Raw genomic sequence first — 25,225 nt, 5'->3', positions numbered from 1 at the left:
CCACTAGATCCCCCTCGTTCACATGCTTGTTGACCTCCTCAAACATGTCTTCATGGCCAGTATGATGCAATTGCTCCATTACAGCTTTGTTGCCAGAGTTTTTATTTTGACATTCAACTATATACATCCTTTGATATGTGAGATTTTTGGCCTAATTAAAGTTTAATAGCGTCTATGGCTTTTGTATATTATTCAAATTAAAGTTGAAAATGCTTTTTGACATTATCAGAATTATTCATATTTTTAAATGGGATCCACATATTGCTGTCATACAAGCTCTGAAAAAGATATTTTTATTTTACCTTTGTTGTCAGCATCACCGTCATCAAACATTTACAATCTGGTTTTATCAAACATTTCCAGTTTGCTTTTTTCCCCCCAATCTGCCGATATTCCATGCCTTTCACTCCTCCTTCCGGGTAATATTTTAAAGATGAAAGAAGTATACAGGAAGTATAGCAACTCTAACCTTCATACTGAAACACACCCTGTTAGCATACCCTCAAGCATACATCAAAAGTCTTCCATTAGATGTTGAAAGCTAGGGTATATAGTACATTTACACTGTTTTTCACTGCTAGAAGATTAGAAGGCATTTTACCACAAGCAAAATAACTGTAGTAATCAGTCCCTACTGGAAGCTTACATATATCACAGATTAATACTGTTCACTACGACTGCCCTTCTTTGTTCAAGACAGACTCATGACCAACTTATCAATTATCTTATAGGTCAGGATTGAAACGTTTTCAAACAGCTGTATCAAGGGAAAGTCAAGCCTATTTGGTTTTAGTCAGGAATATCAGTCCATGATATTTATATGACAACTGAAGTTTACTAATTTTTCTCTTAAAAATACATGTTGAAAGAAAAGCAATTTTGTTAACAAAATTTTAAAAAAGCCCTTTCTTGTCTTTCCTCCACACCAAACTTGAGCTCTAAAATTGTGACGTGTTCATTTACACGGACATGATTTGCAATAAAAGCTTCATTATACAGGACAGCTAGAAGCAGAACTGTCGTGAAGGATGAATCATTCTCCCAGCATTATGATTCACCCTGGTACCTTTACTGTCAACCCAGCCCAATGTAATAAAATAGCTGAAAAATGCAAACATGAATATTGGGGTTACACTATTAGGCAAGGTCATTCTAACGATATCTGTAGACTGTCACAACCACCTCCTCTCCACTCCTTTTTAACAATCTCTCTCCCCATTTTTTCCTTTCAGATTTAATTACTTTTTTCTGATGAATGTGTGTTCACAGCACAAATAGTACATAATGTTTTGTTTGAAAGAAACTGCTAATGAATCTGTGTAAGTGGGAACTGTCCGTTCTGTGGTATGTGTTCCTTTGGCTGTAACACCATTGCCGCTAAATTGCAGGTGATTGCTGCTTGTGTGTAGGCAATGATGGCCAAAGCAGGACTGTTCTAATAATACTAGGAAATAACATCTCCTAACAGTGCTAATGAAGAACTTCTAAACTGAGAACAGTTCTTGTAAGTAGGAAAAACTAGAATGGCATGTTCTGGTGAACAAAAATCCACTTTTCACAGGAAAGTAAAGTGCTAAGATTGCTTTGGTATGATCATTGTAAAAGGAGAATTATCACGGAGCACTCAATGGATGGTGCAATGTAACACTCACGCTAATGTGTTAGAAATGATTTAATAGTAAAAAACAAGTATTCATCATGAACTATCATTTTTTCCACCAAGAGGCTATAGCTATATCTACACTTCCATACACAATCACGCAAAGTGAAAACCAACTAACATTTGAGCAGCTTTAAATACACTATCCAAAATATCTAAGATGAAATCAGTTATTTTACTGTAAATTCATGTGAACAGCTATTACATTAAAAGGATCTTAAATTTGAATGTGCCACTTTTCCTGATTTGAGCATTTAAAAGGTAAAATACCTAGCAAAACAATATTTCTGCGCTTTCATCAATGTGTGTTACAAAGCAGATTAACCAAATAAACACATGCCACATTAATTCTAATATAATGTGATATTATATCGGTTTCTACAACTTGTAGAACATTTAGCTTATTGCCTTCACACTAAGGAACATGTGCATCTGCTCTCTCTGACCTTCTCAACTTAGAGAGTCAACAGTCAGGGCCAACGCCTCTAAGTAGAGTTATTGCTTCAGTCCATTCACCCTGGACAACAGTTTCCACTGCAAAGCCAAATTAGCCTGATGTTTGTGCATCCCTTACCTGCACACTTTGAATGAAATTTGCTTCTGTGAAGAGGACCAGAGCCACTTAAGTTCTGCTTAAGACCTATTTTCAAGGCTAAAATTAAAACTTAAGTAGTATAAATGTACACATGCTGGACAGAAGTGACTATCACACTGTGACGGAGCACGGACGCCCTGCCACAGGGCAGACACGGCAGCCGGGAATCCGGGCTGCTGGACCCCTCCTCCACGCCCGTGCAGTGCATGCTCACGCTAAACGCTGGGCGCTTTAAATGCTGGCGGCACGACTGGAGGCGGGGAGAGAGAACTGCCCTCCGGAGCGGGAGGCAAGGGGGAGCCAGAAGCAGTGGAGGAGTCACCATTCCAGCAGCATGAAGAGCCGGAGGGTCCACCTGTGGGGGGAGCAATCCGACCCCCCGACCAGGAGAGGAGCAGCCAGCGGCTGAGAGACGGGCTGAGCCGGCACCCCCCGGGGAAGTGGACGGCATCCTGGCTGGAGACGCCAACGAGCCAGGTACCCCAGTCTGAGAGGAGGGGAGGGGTAGGAAGGAACCCAGGGCGGGCTTGTTTCATCCAGCTGGAGATTTGCGGAGCAGAATCCCGCTCCAGCCTTAAAGGGGCGGCATTCCCTGACCCCTAGGGCCCTGGGATGGGGCCCAGTGGGGAGGGTGGGCCCAGGCCCCCCTACCCACTCCCCTTTCCCCTCCCCCGCCCTAAAGTAGGGCAGGAAGAAGGCGAGTGACTTTGAGGGGCCGCGGTGAGTACAGCGGCCCAACTGGAACATGGGGCAGAAGACCCCGTGGCGGGACTCTTGAACTAGAGGAGCGAGCCCTCTGGGGGACCCCGGGGGCACAGAACCACTAGGCAGTGGCGGCGAGGTTGAAGGGTTGGTAGGACAGCCAGCACGCCCAGGGGACCGGGAGGTGTTGGGAGGGGGGCTGAGACCCCTCGTGTCCCTTCGGCCCACCTGCCCAGAAGGCAAAAGGAAAAGGGAGGTGTTGCCGGGAGGGAGTAGGTGGAACCCCCACGGTGCACCCCCCCCCCCCGACACACACTATAAAGAACTCATGGAAAACATGCACTATGCATACAGAGCTTGCAATTTTCAGAGGTACAGACTCAATTAAATCTAAACCAATTTTCTCTAGAATGCTAAAAGATACTTCTACACAAATTGGGCTATTTCTATACAAATGTTCAACTTCTAGTTCTCAGCCATTTTGGCTGTAGAGGTTTCAAAAGAAGAAAAAGTCTATGTATTTCACACTCTAATGCCTCTAGAAGAGCTGAGATGGTTTTGCTCACATTTGCCAAAGACAGTTAACTGTTTCTGTAACTGGAGCTCTTTGAGATGTATTGCTCATGTCCATTCATGTGCACTGCTGCCAGAAGTTTTTCCCTAAACAGTATCCATAGAGGGCCAGCTCTGGCACCCTCTGGAGTGGCGCACATAAACCACAGTATATAGGGCATGACTGGCCCTCCTTCCCACTCTACATTCCTTCTTGACAAAATCTCCCATCGTGGGGAAGGAGGGCAGTCTATATGCAAGTGATAATCCAGTTTGAAATCCTCTGTGTGATCAAAGGGAGGCCCTTCATCCTATCGACTATAGAAATGAAGAATTGGATTGACTTACGGAAAGGCTTTGTCCAATCTAGATAAAAAGCCAGGGTCCCCTCTTACATTCAGAGTGTGTAAGTGCCTCTCTTTGCTAGTCTCATGGGCTATGTCTACACTCACCGCTTCTTGCGCAAGAATCCGCAGAGCGTCTACACTGCCCATCTGCTCTTGCACAAGTAAATGTACAGTACGGCGTGATAAGAGACGGCTCCTTGCGCAAGAGCTATGCTGTTTTCTATCAGGCTTAAGCTCTCTTGCGCAGGCAGTCTTGCGCTAGAGGGCAGTGTGGACGTTCGGCAAGCGCGTACATGCGCAAGAATTGGCTTCCAGTGAAAAACACAGGTGGCCTCTCCAACACTCCGTACAGGCAATCACCACTCATTGGTTCCCGCTAATTGGCCTCCCCTTAAAGGCACAGGCACAGAGCACTGCCATTTGCCATGTGTTGCCTGGTTAGCAGCCAGAGGGAGGAATGGCAGCTGCGCAGCCTCACCCAGGTCCCTCAGACCCCATGGAGGAGCCACCCCAGGGCACCCAGCAGGCCCGAAGGGGCAGCAAGCGGCGGGCTCCATGCTGGAGCACCGCCAAGGTGACTGCTCTCCTGGACCTCTGGGGAAAGGAGGAGGCCCTCCGGGACCCCAAGTCCCGGAGGAGAAATGCACACGTTTTTGCCCAGATGGACCTGCGCCTCACCTATGTGCGGGCCAGCAAGCGTGGGGGTGGCGGAGCCACGGCCTGTCCCCAGTATCACCACCTGCACCAGATCTCGGGGGACAAAGGGGCCACTCCCTTGCTGTTCCAGGTGGACACGGCGGTGGCCACCCCAGTGGTCCGACCCAGGTCACCGGAGGAGGAGGAGGAGGGGAGAGACCAGTTCTCAGACACGGAGGAGGAGGTGGCAGAGGACAGCAGCCAGACCTCACCATCCCGGCCCAGCACCAGTCAGGATGTGTCCCGAGCATCCTCCGAAGCCGGCGACGGATTGTCTGGTGAGTGGAGTGGCTACCATTCACAAGTGTGCTGGAGAAGGGGGGGGAGGGCCACAGGATGGGGGAGAGGTAGCGGCACATTGCAGAGCCTGGCCACATGCTGCGCAGAGGCATGCAGCACGTGCAACCTCGTGCAGCTAGGGTTGCCAGGTGTCCAGTTTAGAACCGGACAGTCCAGTCTTTGAGCTTTCTGTTTGGGAAACAAATTGAGAGGATAAAAATAAGAAAATATACATGTCTGGTATTTTTAACTAAGATGTAATAGAGACTGTCATGTAATGTCAAGTGTGTCCGGTATTTTTGTTGAAGCCATCTGGCAATCCTACATGCAGCCAGACCAAGTGGCACAGAGAAGCGGCAGCTAGCCCCAGCACATGCCTAGGACCCCAGGGATTCCACTCGACCAGACCGGGGTGGGGGAGGAGGAGGAAGGTTTGGCCAGGAGTAGGCCAGCCCCAAGGTTGCAGGCCTAACCCCACACAGCCTAAAGGGTGCTGCACACAGCACACATCCATGGACACCACTGGGACACTGTAGCTTCCCCTGGGGAAGGCACAACAGGCTCCCCTGGGGGCTCCTGGGCCATCTTAGGAACCCCCCCCTCCTGCTGCCCCAGGGGAATTCCCCCTCACCAGCCACACCTGTCCCTCTGGAACCCTCAAAAGGGTGCGTGAGCATGCAGCCACAGGGAAACGGCCATCCAGGAGTCCCTTTAAGTACATTTCCCAGTGGGGTTCCAGTGCATGTCCACAGACGCTGCAGGTGACCTCTTGACATGACCGATTTGCTTCCAGAGACATGTTCTTGCGCAAGGGCTTCCCGCCAACGTGGACACTTCCTTGCGCAAGAGCTCAGCGTTCTTATGATGTGGTTCTGGCCAGTGTAGATGTTTTCTTGTGTAAGAGATCTTGCACAAGTATACTTGCGCAAGAACCCTCCAGTGTAGACATAGCCATGGGGTCTGGGGCAGAAGACCAAAAGACAGATGTCTGGGCTCATATGGAAAGACGATACCATGTTGGGAAGAAAGGCCAGGTGTGATCAGAGCTAGATCTTATAGAGGAGGGCAGCTCTGATGTAAAGGCTCACACCTCAGAGACACGTCTGTGAAGGCAGGTCCAATTGGTCTAGGAAGGCCCATGGAGGGATCACTGCCAGACTCAATAGTGTTATGAACCAGTAATGGTAAGGCCATGCAGGGGTAATGAAAATAATCTGAGCCTTGTCTCTTTTGATTTTCCCTAAGACCTTGTTGATGAGCAGAAGTGGGAGAAACATGTACATCAAGCCTCCTACCCACAATTAGGAGAAAAGCATCAGAGAGGGAGCCCTTGTCCAAACACCAGCTGGAGCAAAAACAGTGGCACTTTCTGTTCTGCCCGATGACAAACATATCCACTTGGGGAGCTCCCCATCTTTGGAAGATCATGTAGGCTACCTCTGGGTGGAGCAACCACTTGTGGCGAGAGGAGAAATCTCTGCTTAGGTGATCTACTACCATATTCCTGACTCCCAGTAGATGACATGCTTCTATGTGGGTACCATAGCTCATGCAGAAGTTCCAGTGACAGAGTGCCCTTGACAGAGAGCTGATGAATGTGCTTTCATTTTCCTGTTGATGTAGAACATGGAGGTGTAGAATACGGAGGCTCTGTTGTTTGTCAAGACCCTGACCACTCTGTCCAACAGGTAAGGTAGGAAGACTGCACATGCCCAGCAGATAGCCATAAGTTCTCTGATGTTTATGTGCAATGTCATTTCTTCTGGGAACCATAGACCTTGGGTCTAGAGACCAGCAAGGTACACGCTCCAGTTAAGAACTGAAGTGTCTGAAGTCAACTCAGTTGAGGGAGGGATGTTGGCTAAGGTGCCAGGGAGGAAAATGGGAAGGAGGGGTAGAAAGCAACAGAAGGGCATAATCCTGTACGATCATATTGAGGACATATTGATCTGATGTTACAGATGTTCACACAGGGAGGAAAGAAAAAAGCAGTTAGCAAACAGAGAACAGGAAGGATTCAGGCAACAATCTGGGTAGGTCACTCTCCGGCATACCATCAAAATGGTTGCTTGTCTATCTGCATAATGCGAGTTGGCTAGAATGCCTTGCCCATGGATTATTTATGGGGAGGCGCCAGCAAAAGTGGTTTCCCTGCCCCTGAGGCTTCTGTGGCTTAAACTGCTTGTGGGAAGGTCTGGGGACATACAAGCCCAGTGTTTTCAGGCTTGTGTGGGAGTCTTTGATGCCATGGAGTCTAGTTTTACCTGTTCTGAAAACAGGGTATGCATGTCAAAAGGGAGGTCTTGCATTGACTGTTGAGCCTCTGAGGAGAGACCAGAGAGGACCAGGCAAGAAGTCTGGTGCATTGAGCTGACCATGGCCATGGTTCAGGTTAGGAATGTGAACGTATAATCATGTAAATGGTTAACCAATAAGCCTGGGCTTATCAGTTAACATTCATGGTTACACGCAGGCTCCTGCCCTGCTCCTGGGGAGCCATCACTGCTCTGTGCTGCTGATTCTGATATAGAGGCAGCAGCATGGAGGGCAGCCAGTGTGCACCAGGAGCTGGCTTAAAAGCCAGCTCTTGGTGCATACTAGTTCCTGGGGAGGCAGCTGAGGGTGCCTGTAACCATGAGTTTTTTGGCAGTTACACATTTACACAATTACCTGCATTTTGACATCCCTAGTTCATGTGGTGGTATCCACTATGTGTGACGCTGCCTGGAAAGTTGCTCTGGACATAACTGAACCCTCATCCAGGATCACCTGGAACTCCTTTCTTGAGGCCTCAGGAAGGGTGCTCTGAAACTTAGCCATGGCCTGCCACAAATTATAATCATAGCAGCCCAGGAGGGTCTGATGATTAGCCACCATCAACTGTATAATGGAGGATGAATAAACTTTATGCCCAAAGAAGCCTAGTCTCTTTGAGTTTTTACTCTTCAGGTTCATCTAGACTATGCTAGAGTGTCAAAAAAGGATATGCAAATTCTTTTTCTGATCTCACTTTCAAAAGCAAAAGTAGTTTAGACGTGGCTTTTCTGGTGCCCCCCTTTGTCAAAAAGCCACGTAAACCTTATTTTTTGAGGAAGAACGGCTTTTCGACGTGGGGGAGGGAGGGGAGTTCGCCGAAAAAGCCACATCTAAACTACTTTCACTTTCAAAAGCTCTGATTTCGAAAGTGAGATTGGAAGGAGATATGCAAATTCCCATGGAATAGCCTAGCCTAGTGATGAGGAGGAGGAAGCCTGTGCCAAGAGTCCTCCACAACCAATGATGGACAAGCAGCTTTTTCTTCCATGTCCTCGTGCACCAGTGGGATCCCTGCAGTCAAAAACTCTTTTGCCAGAGGGGTGGGAAAGAGAGGCAGATGACCTCTCCAAAGCTCCAGATACAGAGCAAATGACTTGGGAGGGCTGAATGAACCCCCCCAGGGTTCCATGGGTACTATGATGCCAGACATGGTGTTTGAGTACCCTCAAGAATTCTCATTAGTCAGTCAACAATTCTATAATCATGGGGGCAGGGCCAGCAGCCAGTGTGCTCCAGCACCACTCCAGAAGAGCCCCCTGCCGCTCCACACTGCTGCCTCTGTATCAGAGGCAGCAGTGCAGGATGCCAGGCAGGAGCTGGTCCACAAGGGGAGCCAGTTTAAAAACCAGCTCCCCTCTTGCTCTGTGCTGCTACCTCTGATAAAAAGGTAGCAGCATGGGGTGGCAACAGCTCCTGTCTAGGGGAGGGTCTGTACTCCTGGACCTGAGTCCAGCTGCCTGCCTGCCCGCCCAGCTCCTAATACACTTCAAATGCAGAGCCACAGCAGGGTAGGTTCAGGACTCATTTTAAGCCAGGACTGAGCCTGACTTCTAGCCAGCTTGCTAAAACATTTATTGGCAAGTGGGCGGGGGGGAGGAGGAAATGCATGTAATCTATAGCATTAACCTATAAACTTTTACTTAATGGTTAATCGACTACACTATTACATCCCTAGTCCTAATCGGCACTGGTCATTCCTCCTGGAGTCAGAGCTGGTTGATTTTGACTGGAGCCTGGAATGGGGTCTGGGTGATTGGCAGCGCTCAGCAGATCTGTGAAAGCTTAGAGCTGTTGATCTATGCCTTGCACTTGATGAGTCGTACTGGGATGTGGAGCAAGACCAGGAACCATAGAGGACTTTGTGTCGGGAAGATGCACCTGCAGGTGATGATGCCACCCTGAGGGAACAATGACAAGCCCAGGGAATGGTACCAGGAATCCCTTGTCCCTGTAGTGGTACCGGGGCCTCAGAGATTCCGGGTGCTGGTACCAATATTCCTGTTGAAGGGTGCGTGCTTCTAAAGGTCTATGCTTAGTCACCAGCAAGCCATGCCTTTAGAGATCTGCACCCAGAGCCATGCTTCAAGTCTTTCTGCCCTTATTGAAGGTCTGGACACCAAATGGGGTGCCTTGCATCTACCTAACATAGTCAGAGGCATAGCGGCTGTGGAGTACAACCACTAGCAGGATGCCCACCACTATGGAGAGTGTTGCTGTTGACACAGGGACTATGACAGTTCAAATACAGGTTTATCCCATGACCAGGAAATCGCAGGGGTCGGAGTGGACAGCACCGGGATGGACATGATCTCCTGCACTGCCTGCAGGGCCTCCAGTGTGGGCCGCATCCAGCACTAACACAAACCTCCATCGTTATCTGGGGTGACCACAAGGGAGTAGGCTGGGTTACACTGTGCCATTCTAGAGGGCATCTGAGTCGGTCCCCTATAGGTACTGTTGAGGGACAACTTCTGGCACCGGTGCACATTTAAACTGAATGGACATGAGCAAGCACTCCAAAAAGAATAGTTTGTTGCTAAGCAGAAGAGGAACCTCAAATTACAGCAGTTTTCCCCATTCCTGTTAAAATACAGTACACATGCTAATATTACAGAGGATGTAAGTAAGAGACTTATTTTTACTCTGTTCTGTATCAATATTTTGCAGTGATGGTTCATTTGTGTATACACACACATAATCTCCTGAAAATCCCTCTCCTGCAAAAAACCCCACCCCCCAAAACAACAACAAAAACCCTGCTTTCACAGAATTAACAGTTGTTTGTGTGAAACTTCTAAACAGATTTCCAATCAAATCCATCTTCTAAAGAAAACATGTGTAATGTTCTTGGGTTGGGTTACTGCTGACATTGGAAAAAGTTAAAAGTGAAAACAAATTACATCACATTCCTATTCTTTTTTTAATCACTGTTAGAGATTGCCAGCTGCAGTGCTCACAGAACTAGCCCAGCTGAGCCCCACTTGAATCAGAGGCAGACGATAGATTGATTATTTTGTATCTGAGTTAGCACTGTATATGCCTCAGATAGTAAAAGAAATGAAACTAGTAAGCATATGGTCCAATCCCGAACACAGTTCTGGCATCTACTATATATTTGAGAGCACTTCTCTGTCTGTCTGTTTGCTTTGTAACTTCTTCTAAAAGCTTTGATAGGTACATTAAAAACACTGCAGCAGGTGTTTAATTCAGAGTCTGTTTGCTCAAGAACACCTCCTAAGAGTTAGAATCACTAAATTTGGTATTCAGCTTCCTCTTATCATATCTTAAAGCAAGGTCAGGGTTTGGTTGTGCCAGGACAATGAGATGTGTGTGGAATGTGATTGTTTCTCATCAAATGGAAAGGAAGGGCTGTTACAGCAGGGCTAGTAATACTGCAGAATGACCACAGAGGGGCAAAAAACAAGAGTGTCCTGCTGCCTTGACAGCTCCATAGAGCTGCAGTGCAGCTGGGCCATGTGGCCCTACATTACCTAGGCCAGCCCTGGGGAGTAGCCGCTGACCAGGCTGCACAGATCCCTGTGGCCCTGGCAGTGATTGCTGATTGCCCATAACCCCTGCCCTAACTCTTGAACCCCCACCCTCTCCCCTCAGCCACCCACACCTCCCAACCCCCGGCTCAGATTCTTGCACCCTTCCTCCTGCTCTGAGCCCCCCACTGCTGTTTTAACTCTTGCACCCCCACCCTGAGTCCCTCCTCAACCCCGCCCTGACTCCTGCACCCTCCAAGCTCCCAGGCCCCTGCCCCTCCTTACCCCCCAACCCTGAAACCTTCACCCCTACACCCCAGCCTCCTGCCCTGAGCCCCCCACATCTCCAAGTCCTTGCCCTGACTCCTGCAACTCCAACCCCCTGCCTTGAAAGATCCAAGCAGTGCCAAGTAAATCTTTTAGTTTATCTATAAGAAAGAAGAAATAGGCCATCTCAGGGCTCAGGGCTGACTTTCAGATGTGCTGAGCAGCCTTAACTTTCATTGTCAAAACTAACTCCCGGTTCCCATATTTTGGGTGATCATATCAGGACTCAGTCATGCAGAACAAGTTCCAGGATATTCATCGGAGAGCCCAGAGAGGGAATTGGGCCCCCATCTCAAAAGAGAACAACTGTCCCAATCTGCTCTAAAGCTAAATTTATACACTGTGCAGAATGAAAATCTCATCCCCTTCCTGGAATTTAGCTCCATTAACATACTGTAGCTGCAGCCTTCTCCTCACATTTGGTTACTTCTAGAGTTCCTAACTCAAAAATGTTCTCCAGTGCTTAATTTGTGCTAGAGCTTGTCAAGGCTGAGTCCTGGTACTGCTAAACTTGACAATTCATAGCTCTGGCATTTCTGAGCTTGCTGCTTCAGTTGCAAATGTAAAGAAAAAAAATCCTTGATCTCTGGTATCTCTTTCACGGCTGTTCTCCCATGTCCTAGGTCCTCTTTCTCTCCAGAGAATCATTCCACTCTGGCCAGGTAACAAGTCCTTGGTTTAACTGAGTCTGCAGAATACACTTAACCTTTCTCAGACCGTTCAGAACTTGTTTGCTCAGTGTGGAGTTTCAGGGAAACACTGTTATACCAAGTTTGAAAAATGTGCCCCCAATATTTTGCAAAATAACATTACTGTGTATGTGTGAGTGTCTGTACAGTATGTGAATGAAGTTACAGAGCCATTTATATGGAAAGCTCAGGAAAACTCTTATGGTGCACTGTATATACAAAATCTGTGTGGTAAAATAAGTTGGGATGTGCTTCAATCTGTAGTACTGATTTTGAGACACAAGTTGTAACTATAGTGCAGATTCAGATGCTGTTTCTGCCATGATAATACAAATGAGGAGGCAACATTATGTATTGTCCTGAACTGCTGCCATCAAAGAGAGAAAATATATTTTTAGGTGCATAATCTGATTGTTGCCTCAGGAAGCTGCAAACTCAGAAATAGATTGTGTTGTTGGTTTACCACCATGAGAATTACACATTGTCAGAAATGTTTTGTACTAGCAGGCAATACCTTCAGGATAATTTTCATGGCCTACCTTAAATACATTTCTGTAACATCTTTAGAATCAGCCATAGAAGCTACTTGATAAAGATTTACTCTGCAGAAAACCTAAAGAATATCATAACCTGCTTTGAGATTGCATGCAAGCTAATAATCAGAACATCTCACTTATGCTGCCATCAACATCTCTTGCTCAGGAAACTGCTCTACATTTCAACAAGTCAACTTTATTATAATGGATCAGAGCTTCCATTAAAAAACCAGAAATATATCCTGCAACATGCAGGAGGCCAGACTGGATGATCATGACGGCACCTTATGGCCTTTAATGTAATGCAGAAAGTGGAAATTGCAATAATGTTGTAAAATCTCATTTAACCAATTAACTGGTTATACATTACGTTTAACCGCTTAACCAATTAAGCAAGATCTTAGCCAGGGGTGGGGCTAGCAGCCTCGCCGCCCTGTGGGATTGCTGGCTTCCAGCTGCCAGTTGCACAGGGCTCCTGCAGGTTAACTGGTTACCCATTCACATCCCTACACTGAAGTTATAATTTTCACAGATTTTATTCAATACACTTCAAAAATTTTCTTAATTTATGCAATGTAGTCACATTTACAAGAATACATTAGCACAAAACATTCACTCTAAAACATGTGACATGGAATCCAGAGCTTTTGACTACTAAAATTATTTGTGATCATACAAAAGACATATAGGAGCCATAGTTTCAGATCTATGCATAATTGGCATGCCCCCAAAATGTACACATATGTGAAAAACACCACATATGTACAAGCAAATCAGCATTTTCACTGCAAAGAGGGTATAAACATCTAACTACTTACATGTGCAAAAACACAGGTTTTTAGAAAACGTACTTACTACACCCATGTTTGAAAACTTGGCCCAGGTAATGAGAATAAATTTTAGATTCTTCCTTCTCTTGGTAAAGGAAATATAGTTAGAATGGTTGAATAAGGAGCAGCATTAACCTTAGTCACATACTGAAACAGTATTTAAATAAAAACCGAGGACAGATATTTTATGAACAAGTATTTTATATGGGTTGGTGTGGCCTAAGGTTCTATCAGGCTGGTAATCTAGTAATTTACCCTGATGTCTTTCATTTATTTAAAAAACCCATTAAGGCTCTAGTCTTTATGGTTGCAATGATAACCCTTAATGTGGAAGAGGCACAACTACTTCCCCCTTTTCAGCAATCTAGCCACTGACTCTTAGGAAATGAAGGATAGAAATAAAGTCTTTCACCTCTTGCTTGTAGTCCAGGCCCACATGTCTCCTGGGCACCTGGACTGTCCTGGCGAACATACCATGGTACCAGCTGGCATCTGCGCCATTTGTGCGTCTTCCACCTGCAATAAGGACAAGGATAAGAAACAATATATCTAAATGATATTTATCAAGACTTAAGTGAGTAACATATAATAGGTTACTCCAGAAACAAGAATAAATAATTACTTATTATTAGTTTAGACTGATTATCCACAACAAAATGTAACAATGGTATGAAATAGCATACCGAGGTTGTTTTTTTTTTTCTTTGTTCTGCTTAAAGGTTCTGTTAACTTCTGCAGGAGTTGCAAGTGCTGAAGAACACCCCATTGATGTTTTTGATTCTTTTCTTTGTCAGCTGCTTCATATTAAGTGGCAGCACAAGATCAGAAATTAGGACAGTTAAAGCCGAACCCAGCAGCCTGTCCATCATCACTGGTTCAGTATTGATGGTTTTCTCGGAACACACACATTATTAGGATGGAAGATCAATCAACTCCAGAGCATGTTTACTAAGGAACGTCACTACCGGTGTTGCCAAAAGCTGTATTAGTGAGACAGCATTGCCAATGATAAACATAAACTGAATACCAAGGCAGACAACTTTAAGATCCAAGGTAGAGATGGATGTGTGTTTGTGTGTTGAGAGCACGCTACAATTAGTCAATGAAAGTCTACTAACAATGAAAATTGAAAATATGGCTGTGATGGAATGAGTTATGCATGAATCCAATTATGAACCCAGATTTGTTGTGTGTGTGAAAATGTTGGAGAATGTCTGGGGCATCTGGCATTGGCCACTGTCAGCAGATGGGATACTGGGCTACATGGACTTTTGGTCTGACCCAGTATGGCTGTTCTTATGACAGGGTGATCGTGCAAGCCTGAATATACTAAAGGCAACTTATTGCATTGTGTTAGATAGCTGCGCTACCTGGGACAAGTGCTTGACACCTTACTGAAGGAGTCTCACTAAGAAGCCATCAAGGCAACAAGAGACTTGCAATAGGGTGAGAAAAGCAGTGACTCTGCCTAGCCTGAAACATCAGCAAACCTCACACTCATGAGAGGTGAGATCAGACCAGTGAAGGGAGCAGCAGCAGAGAATTTTTGTTTTGCTTTCAAAGAAATTCCTTTGCTAAGCCTGTGTTCCTTGCTTTCCCACCATGTTGTTCCAAAAGAGGTTAAACTAATATTCCACAGTGCCCTGAGTAGGTGGAGCACTGAGAGCAAGGAATTGACAGGAAGTCTCAGACACGGATTTCCAAGTCTGGAATGGCTGGGCAGAAATGCCCCACAACCCAAAGTGATTGTGATTAGACTCTAGGTCCACTCCACCACTCAAAGAAACAGTGATTAGACTGGCCAAACCCAGTTGATTTGGAAGCACAGTGGACCCAGAGATTGTGATCACTTCAAACAGGCTAGTGACTATACAGTGGGGCATAGGACCAGGTTGTAACAGTGGGATAACGTAATTTATGCAAAAACAAACAACAAGGATAAGTAATTTTATATGACTGAAATAGATCAAATAAATCAATACTATACAGATTGTTCAGGTGCATATTTAATTTGGTTATAAACATCCATTTTAAAATTCTTCTACAGCTGCTACAGAATTTCTACCAAAATGCCATGGAAGTTAGACCTAGTTTGCCCCAGAGTGCACAGGGCCTTGAATATAGCAAAACCTATGCGGGATGGCTGTTCTCATGTTCCCTGTAATCACAACTGGATTGAGTCACGCAAAGTGAAAGAAATAAAATGCATACATGACTCATATTACCAATGTGCCTTAGCCATCAGCAGTGATACTAAAGTGATCCATCATGTGAGATCATCTCTTCCTCTAGGCCCAGTGTTCAATGTAACCTGCCTTCCTCATACTGGTCCTGGAATTGAGGAAAGAGTATGGAGCTGGTTGTGTATGTGTGTGTGTCATACTATGTGCCCCGGCCAGTGAAGAAGAAGAGTGCTAGAGGGAGTAGAGGAAAAGGTATTTAACTCTAGTCCCCTTCAAAAAACTGAAGCTGCCCTGCCTGTCACTGCTAGAAACCTTGAGTTCTACTGCACACAGCTTCCTCCAGTGGCTCAGGTGAAATGCCAGGAAATCATCTGGTTCTGAAGCTGTTAAATAACTGAGCATCAGCCAATATTTACGGGATAAAATGATTAAGATGACACTGCAAAGGAAAGTTTAAAATTATAATTGGAGAACTGCATTTTGGTAGCTTCAAGCACTATAATTATAGCCTCATATACCATTCAGTTAGATATGCTGTAATCTCCTAATGGATCAGAAGTGATAATTCTCTAAAACAGGATCAAGGTAATACATTAATAACCTCAATTTGTTTTCCATTCTGTTGTGCCAATGGAAAGAACATGTATAAGCATCATTATGACATAGTGGCAGCATTTAGGAGAAACAGGTGTTATTTTCTGCTAGGGAAGAAACAAGATACTACTTTCTGAATCAAACATGCCTTTCCCTTCAGCATGATATTTATATGGTAATGTCAATTAAGTTTAACTAGTTTCCCATTGCTAGAAAGGTCTAAATCTCAGGGGACACATCTGGACTGCTTTGTGCTGCTCTGGTACTATGAAACAATTCCAAATCTGGTTTCATCCTCTACTAGCGGATGCACTCACATAGGGGAATCCTTACATGGCACAGAGCTACTGTAGTCATGCAGTCATGTTTATAGCCCTATGTGTGGGAGACACAATCAGGTTACACTTGTATTCTATCAACCTTTACATTCTGGAATGTTCCTTTGAGTCCTCCGGTGTAGATTTACAGCAACCATGAGGATGCTTTAATCTATGAGAAAATGGATTGTTAGATACCTGATGCATTATTTGATAGGAGCTGATGTTGTGTGTATGATATTTATATCAGCAGACATCAAATATGTGTAATAAGAAACAAAATACTGGAATAAATTACTCTGGCTGGAATATGGGCATAAATCCAATAGAACATTAACACAATTGGTCAAATACAAACTTCATGTAAACAGGTGTGTCAGAGTCAATGGAATTATGCCTGCTTTTACCAGTCTTGATTTGATTCTGTACTCTATTTTCCCTTGCACTTTGAATAGGGAGGAGGGAAGTGCTGAAGAGACATGCATCATGTATGAGTGTTACCTGTAAGTATAGCATACAGGAGAAGCTTCACATTCCTTTTCCTCATATAAGGTGTCGGGGCAGTCACGGCCACCATTTGCAGGGAGTTGGATGATGACTCGATGGCGAGACTGCTTCTTTACTGTGATATCCCCTAACAAGAGTGCAATAGTTTGTTTATTTCCCCTCACAAACAGAAGATGTCTAGAATTAAGATTATATTGGGACTGTAGGAATTAGAAATAAAAAAGATTTAACCTATTACATAATGGAGACCATTGCTGTATGAGAACAAGTTATTTTGCCCATGACAAAAAATTAATGATATTAACCTAATATTACCCTTGATCCCAGCCATTGGACAAAAAGCATTTCAGTCAATAGAAGTATGAATGCATACTCTGTACGAATGAATGATATGCTCAGTGGGCCTGATCTACTACATAATGTGCAGCTTCTTATTGTTTTATCCGTAAAATTAAGATATAAGCTGAAATGTAAGTAATGCAGTGAATAATAAAACCCCACCCCCATAAATAGCCCAGTAACAGAATCTAATTCTTTTACCCTTACCTCCACACCCAGAAGGTGGGTGACAGATTTAATTCATGCAGTTGTCTTTATCTGAGACTTACTTTAATTATATCTATTTTTCCTACATGGGACTCATATTGCCACCTAAACAGACAAACTCCCTAAAAAGCATGCACCATGTTTAAATGTGAACTTTTATTTTACTTCTATGACTTACTTTACTGTCACACATTATTAATTATTACAGACATTTATTACTGATGATAAATAGTAAATTATTTCAGGAAAAATTAGATTGTGGTCATATTCTATAAGTCTGAGTTCTGGGCAGAAGAAAATATTAGCAGAATCATAACTTTGTCGTTTTTCCATAGCCCATGGAACTGATTTGCTTTTAAAGCTACAATAACCTGGAAGTTTTCGATCAAAAATATACATTTGTAAAACAATAGCCTTTAAAACCTACTAAGGATAAATTGTATGGTCCTAAACTGCAAATCAGAATTTCGCTTAGGGCACTAGTGTTGCTCCAAGCCATATTGGATGGGCTGGTAACAGCTTCCAGTAGGACACTGCAGCATCTGGGGATTAGATAAAGGCTCCTAGGCAACTCTCCAACATCAGTAGCTGAGAGAGGAACAACATAAGAACTGCTACACCAGACTATACCACCAGTGTATTCTTCAAAAAAGAGGAATTCTCATGTAGTCAGTAAAGTACCCAGGATCTGTATCAAGGCATACAGCTGAAAAGATTCCCAGGGTTGCTGCTGATAGCAGCAGCAGCAAGAACAGGTGATTACAGCCGCTCCCCGACTTACAGCCACCTCCACTTACGACCACCCGCACTTACGACCAAAGTGGTCGTAAATGCGGATCCGAGTTATGAACGGCGATCTGCGCTTACGAACCGCGTGGTTGCCATGTAACTCTATGAGTTCCGAGTTACGAACAGTTCGAGTTACGGACCAAGTGTTGGTCCGTAACTCATTCGTAACTTGGAAAGCAGCTGTATTGTAAATTGAACATTCTTGCAAAGGTATTGAGATAACATTTGGCTATGCAGTAGAAATGACATTCATTCTATTTGTCAGTTTTATTATCTCATTTGCCCATGTCTATTACTTTGTTTATGTTCAGTGTGTTTCAATTTGTAGTACATTTTCTTGAAGATATGCTAAAATTATTAAGAATCTTTTAAAAAAATAATAAAAATAAAACAAGACAAGACAGTTTTGCACCTTCACCAGAGAACAACCTCTGCAGAAATATTTCAATGAGAAAACTAATATTACTCTGAAATTATAGAATAACAGTAGTGATTCTGTCTTCATAGCAAAATTATGATTATGGATTATGATTCCATATTTTAAGTAGCAGAGCAAATGCTGTATACTGTCAAATTCAGTGGTCACAGCTATCATATTTTAAGGTTATACATTTCATCTCCTCTCTCTTTATTAGTTGTGTATACAAATTGAAATTGTAAACGTGATTGAGGTTTTTTGTAAAGCACAGAGAATTGACACTGATATTTTAAAGTGTATATATTTAATGCAAGATTCTAGCACTTTTTGAAAATAAATGACAATGAGTAATCATCTTGCCCCATGGGGGGATTAACACACATGGGCATGGAATTACATTATTGACTATGCCTATATTAGTGCATATTAGAAGAATATCTCCTGTTAAGCTTAAAAGAGGAAAAGAGATATGGCAGAAATATCTGGGCAACATTAATTTTGTTAGTGCTTCTGCTATAGCATTAATTATAAAGAAATAAAATGCAAAAACTTCTATGCTTTGTAACTTCTTCTAAAAGCTTTGATAGGTACATTAAAAACACTGCAGCAGGTGTTTAATTCAGAGCCTTTTAACATGAATTTGAATGCTGGTTAATTTTGTAGTTTATTTTCTGGTGATTTTAAAAGCAGTCTAAAAGGGAATGGACAAAAATGAAAGAGAGTAACTTCTGCTAGAGCTTTAGGACTTACATAATAGAGACTTTTAACCTTTGCTGGGCCTATTTCAATCATGCACATATGTTAAAACAAGCATAGAACCAAATTTTGCTCTAGGATATTTGTTCGTGTTTTCCAGTGCAGTCAAACAGAGCAGTATGTGTGCATTCAAGGCCATTTGTGCCTTGCATTTACACAAGTTTAAAAAATATTGTTCTAATTATACAACTGTACTTGAAGCTTCAGTGGTGTTACATTGTTTCTGTCTATGTGGCTAATGAGCTGTTTGTAAAATAGCAAATCCCACAAAGAGTTTGCAGTACCAAAGTAAACAGAATGGCGGGAAAGTTGCTATAAATTAATAAAACACACAAACAAATTAAAGAATATTTAGAGAGTCTGAACTCAGTCCTCTGGAAACTGACAGCTACAAGGACAACGTTATAATGGGTTACAGAAGGTTTTGTGCAATCACTGTTTGCTGTTTTAATATTAAATAAAAACAATCATTCACTGTAGCAATTGTTGTGTCACAGTGGTCTGGCTCTAAATACATGTACACCATCTACAAGAAAAAACTGTATACCAATATCAACCTATCAAAGAAGCCCAGGCCAGTGATTAACTAAGACTGTGATTTATTTTTATATAGCCTGCCTACTAATACGCAGTGAATTGTATTACCTTCTTGACATGAGGAAGAACACAATGTCCAGTCACTGTATGGTGTCACAATACAGTCTTTCCTACAAGGAAGCAAACAAGGTCTCACTGTTTCCGGTCGAAGACTTTCAGGACATCTACAAAAAAGGAACATTACAAAATGAATGATTATACTGTAATACTGTAAACTCCTAAGGGATGCTGAGCCACAGCTGGAATTTTCATTATTTTTACCATTTAAATGTTATCGTCTATATTTTCAAATGTTGGATAAGATGCTAGATGTCTGAATACATTCAATGGGACCCCCTGCACCACTTTTCAATTTAAGGATAAGGGTCCCAGTTGCCCTTTTCAGGAAAGCAAGCCCAGCAGTTGATATGTGAGTAATCTTGATCCGCAGGAGACAGAACAATTATTGAGGAAGGGTGGAAAATTGAGAGCAAGAAGTTTTGTTATCTGTACTGCTGGAGAGCTTAGGGAAAATGATATAAAGAGACTTAGAATGGTCATTTAAATCCAACAATTCAGATTTTTTTTAGGCCTTGCCTATACTAGAAATAGTTATACTGACAAACATTTCTCATGGAGATTCAGCTCCTACCTTCTACAATTCTTTAAATCAACATATCTAAATTTGTTCAGTGAATTTGTATATGCTATACTGATGTAAAGAACTCTTTAAAGAATCAGTTTCCCAAACAAAATAAGCTATCATGGCAAAAAGGGGTTTCTTTTTTGTGGTAGAACTGCACTTACATTAGGGTGATTTTTTGCTATGACGGCAGAATATTTTCACATAGACCAGACCAAAGTTCTTAAAGTTTATATCAATAAGTAATCTATAATATGGTCATCTGCCCCTATTTGAGGCCTGTTTTTCTAAGTTATTCATGTACATTATGGTTTTCTAGGATCTTAGAAATCTGAGTGATTCAAATTGTTTATGTACACTCAAAAGCCTATTCAAATTTGACACGAGTTAAGGAACACAGACACTTGATTCAGAAAAGGCTAATTAGATCATCCAGTTTAGTCCACTATGAATGCAGGATTGTTTCCTGTGTTTACTTTGTTACAGAAAGGACGTTGAACATTATGTGCTGCTATCTAGTTATGCAAAGACATTACATGTTATGACCTCCATTTTCCACTACAACCAGAATGTGCTTGGGCAAAGTGAAATGGCAGCTGCAGGAAGCTGGCTGCATGTTCCTAATTCTCAGGTTCCTAGGCCATATGGAAGTAAGAGTAGCAAAGAGCCTGTTCTAACCTGCATTACTGGTATCTAGTCTACAGCAGACCATGCTCCTGCCACAGAATACCCTTGATCAGACCTTCTGAAAGATAGGGGGGAAAGGGGACAACTGTACCGGGGCCCAGTGATTCAAAAGGGCCCAGGGAGGCTGTTGGGCCCACTGCCCTTCTCCCTCCCTTACATCTGAAGTGGCAGGGATGGCTGATGCATTTCCACTAGCTTTCAACTGGTAGAGAATTCCTATCTGAAAGGGGAATTCTGCACCAACTACCTCTGACCATTTCAAGGTCAATTGTCTGATTTACCACTTACATGGCACAAAGCAGACTGGAGAACCATGCTATGTGTGTCTGTGAATGCACCTACAGTTTCCACTCAGTAACTACATTTTCACAGTTTTTACCTTATAGTTACGTGTTTGGTAATGTTTGGCAAATATCGACTTCCTAGTGACTTTTTCTTTACATGCAGAAGTGTATACAAGTACCACAACCTTTACATTTATAAAGACCTTGCACTACCCAATCAAGATTATATACCAGAGCTTCCAGGCTGCCACGGGGCTGGAGTTTCCTGGCTGCTGAAGCCAGAACACGGATGGAGCTCCACAGCCAGAGCTCCCTGGCTGCCCGTGGGGTCAGAGCTCCCTAGCTAGGGCTGGAGTCCAATGCCACAGCCAAGCTACAGCTTCTCAGCCTGCTGAGGCCAGAACTCCTCACTATGCCGTCCATCCTCCCCACTACACTCAGACTCTCTGGGCTCCCGGCTGAGTGGCTGGTACCCCTTACTGCGCTCCTGCCCCTGCCAACAGAACTCCCTTTTTCTGGGTTCTGTGGTCTAGGAACATTCATTGTCCATGCCAGACCCTGGATGTTGCTGGACCAGTGAGTCCCTTTTAAGGAAGGTCCAACCTGTATATGTGGCTTAAAACAGGCTGTTAATATTCTTTTCAATCCTTATTCAAGGTGAAATTAAACAGAAGTGATACAAACTAAAGTCTGTTACTTGCAAGATAGATAAGGCCAATAATATTGATTTTATCCTACCACAGCAATCCATTTTATTAAAGGGAGCTTAAAATGAGGTTCCTATTTACATTTTCATGTCAAATGTCTGCTCTTTAAAATGATTCAGTGAATTAAACATGGTAATTTGAAAGATAACCAGTGCCTTTTTCACAGGAATTGCTATGACAAGATATAATAGTCTTGCTTCCAAAATTTTAAGGTCAAATCAAAGGCAAACCCTGTAATGGCTTATTTTAAAATCAAAGGAAAACTCACTGCAGAATGGTTTTTTTAAATGTAAAATGGATGCCTATTAAAACTGCATGGAATGCTTAATACTGCATTTTAATGTAGTTGCATGTGTACACATTTTAAGATATGTGATGTGCTAAACATACCATATGAGTTCTCCCCCCTCCTCTCTTCCTTTTAAAGTGAATTTAAAAGGACCATCATGCTGATGAAAGCAATATATTGGTGACATTGGGCAAAGAGAAGCTGTGAGAGAAGCTGCATTAGAAACTTCATTAAAGAGCCCTATTAAGACACACTGTTCTTGTTCTGCAAAACACCAGCAATTTCATCTTTCAACTTCTCCTGACAAGGATACATTGAGTCATTGACTGTAATAGAGAGTGACAAATCATGTCAATTTTGTGAGATACTATCAAATTAATTTCACTTGAAGTTAATTTGCATTTGTACTATGGTTTTACACCAAACCAGGCAATTAAACTATTGGGCCATCCCTTAAAATGGTGGTTATGAGAAAAACCTAACATGTATACTAAGGTTAACAAACTGAGATCTCTCTGGTTCCATAGAGAGAAATCTACTAGAGTTGTGCAAACCACAATCCATAGCAGCAGAGTCTGACTTAGATACTGAGGGGCAAACCCCTATTAGGGGGGCAATAACACAGCAACTAAATGGCTTTTAACCTGGAAGCCATCTCCACTGGTGTGATCTGCCCTTTCTTCTCCCTCAAAAGTTTTAACTGCTATATATGGAAATCAAGTATTGGGGAATAGCATGAGGTGAAGCAATGCCTCCACAAGACCACATGGAAGGCACAAGGTAATTTCTTCTTGATCAAGAACCAAGGAGATGGACTGAATCAAGATGCTTGGAGCCAGTGTCCCTGTAGTAGGGCAGGTGCCCCAATTTGGCATAGGAGGGATTTAAAGCAGGTGCAGGAAGCCAGTGCAGAACCCAGCCCACCAGGGATGAGTTTATTGAAAGCCAATAGATAGAAGGCTTGCTGCAACAGTCTATACATAAAAGGCCGCTCAGTGAAGCAGAGGAGTCTCTCCCTGACTAGCAAGAGAGTAGGGTTGGCTGCTGAAGGAAGCATCCTGACCAGAGCAGTGCTGGGCAGGATAGCAGGAGAGTGGAGGCTCTCGCTGAACACTGCCAGAGTGAAATAAGGGCTGAATGGGTACAAGGGCTATGGGGAAGTGCCTCAGGGATGACAGGAAGTAGAGGGGAGTAAAGGAGGGCAGTAGGTGGCAGCCACTCAAGGGTTATGGAAACAGAGCCCAGAGTAGTGGGCTGACTTGGGTTTCCCCCCACCTCTGTTTTGCCCCACTCACTGCTGGAGACAGTAGAATCATTGAATCATAGAACCATAGAGCTAGAAAAGACCCCAGAAGGTCATTAAGTCCAGCCCTCTGCTCTAGGCAGGACCAATCCCAACTAAATCAACCCAGCCAGGGCTTTGTCAAGCAGAGACTTAAACACCGCTAGGGATGGAGACTCCACTACTTCCCTAGGTAACCCATTCCAGTGCTTCACCAGTAACCCAGCAAAGGACTGCAGTCACACAGGGCCAGACTGAAGAGTGCTGGAAGGGGAAGAACATAGGTTGGAGCGCCATGCCCCAAAGAGGATGCGATTGTCCAGATGACAATGTGGGTCCAGAGGGTAGAGACAGCTGATGTAAGAGTGATGAGGGGTGAGACAACCCTAGAGAAAGATGCACTGTGAGACAACTGACCTAATTCCCAGAGTGAGCAGCACATGACACCATGAGGATGAGCTCAGCCCTGCAAGACAACTTTGCAATGGAGCTGTCAGCAGAGCCTGTTGTTGTGAAGATACCCTATTGCAATCTTCTAATATTTGCTTTACAGTTCTGCTAGTATTTTAGATTTTGTGCCTTTAAAAGTTATTTACTCATCTGAGCAGACATGGTCATCAGCTGAACTGTTTCCTTTTGCAAATGAGTCCATACTCTGCTGATAAGCTGTGTCTGAAAAAAAACCTAAAAAAAGTTTAACTTAATAAATAATTATTCAAAGATCTTTACTTTTTTGGTCCCACTTGTCCCACGTTGACCCTTACACAGATGACTTTTCTTGTTTGCATGCCAACAGCACATGTGGCCTCCCCATTCCAATTGGTAGATGAGTTGAAAGTGGACACAGAGACATCCTCTATACACTGGCCCCAGGGCCCAGTCTGCCAGTGGTACACAGTGCAAGGGTGTTCATTACAGCTGCGTGCTTCCAGAAGTGCACTACTGTTTGGGCACTGGACACCTCCTGGAACAACAAAGCAGTGCATATATTCATACAGTGGAAAGAAATAGATAATTATAAATACATTTGAGATTCCTATTAAATACATACCATTATGTGCATCCTTTTGACCATTTCTTTGCCTCTTATTTAAGTTATAAGAATAGTGAGCAAATGTGCAGAACAGATCATGAATACAAAAATGAAATATACACAAATGTGAAGTTGAAGTGATTGTAGTATATATCATACAGTATCTTAATCTGCTGGGAATAGCGAATAACCTGTTTTTTGTTTTTAGATTTGCCGTCATCAGGAGTTAGTTAAATAATATTGTGATAAGGCGAGGAAAGTCCTATGTTTAAAACAAGGTATTAATTATACACTTCTAGAGACCATTGCTTATATCCAGTTCAGGGAACAAGTAAAAACGTGTTTCAAAATCTGGTCCTCATTTCCTTCTGACATTTACCTACATTATATCATCACCAAAGAATTTGCACAGTTGGTAATTTCAGCTCCAGCTTGAAATGGCAGAGACGTCGCAATTCAAAATTAAAGTGCAGATACACAGCAATTGTGTGGGAAAGCCGAGATAATGCTATTATCATTATGTCCAGCTCTATTTAGTGTTCTCAACTCCCCACCCTCCCCAACCACCTCATTGTAAACAAGCAGTGTTCTTTCCCA

At 43.4% G+C, this 25,225-nt stretch overlaps 1 protein-coding gene across 1 annotated transcript in view; it reads right to left on the bottom strand.

Moving 5' to 3' along the window:
• The window catches only part of THSD7A (thrombospondin type 1 domain containing 7A), a 540,091-nt gene that overhangs the window by 113,447 nt on the left and 401,419 nt on the right, over positions 1-25,225 (bottom strand). Inside the window, exons 12-15 of the mRNA XM_089776685.1 lie at positions 24,325-24,559; positions 19,773-19,888; positions 16,613-16,745; positions 13,430-13,533 (exon numbers count right to left, since the gene is read on the bottom strand). Coding sequence (XP_089632811.1) covers positions 13,430-13,533; positions 16,613-16,745; positions 19,773-19,888; positions 24,325-24,559 — 588 coding nt within the window. The remainder of the gene's footprint in view (positions 1-13,429; positions 13,534-16,612; positions 16,746-19,772; positions 19,889-24,324; positions 24,560-25,225) is intronic.

This window comes from Pelodiscus sinensis, chromosome 2 (genome assembly GCF_052426305.1).
Source record: "Pelodiscus sinensis isolate ZL-2025 chromosome 2, ASM5242630v1, whole genome shotgun sequence".
Taxonomy (NCBI): Eukaryota; Metazoa; Chordata; order Testudines; family Trionychidae; genus Pelodiscus; species Pelodiscus sinensis.
This window is presented reverse-complemented; position numbering and strand designations above follow the sequence as displayed.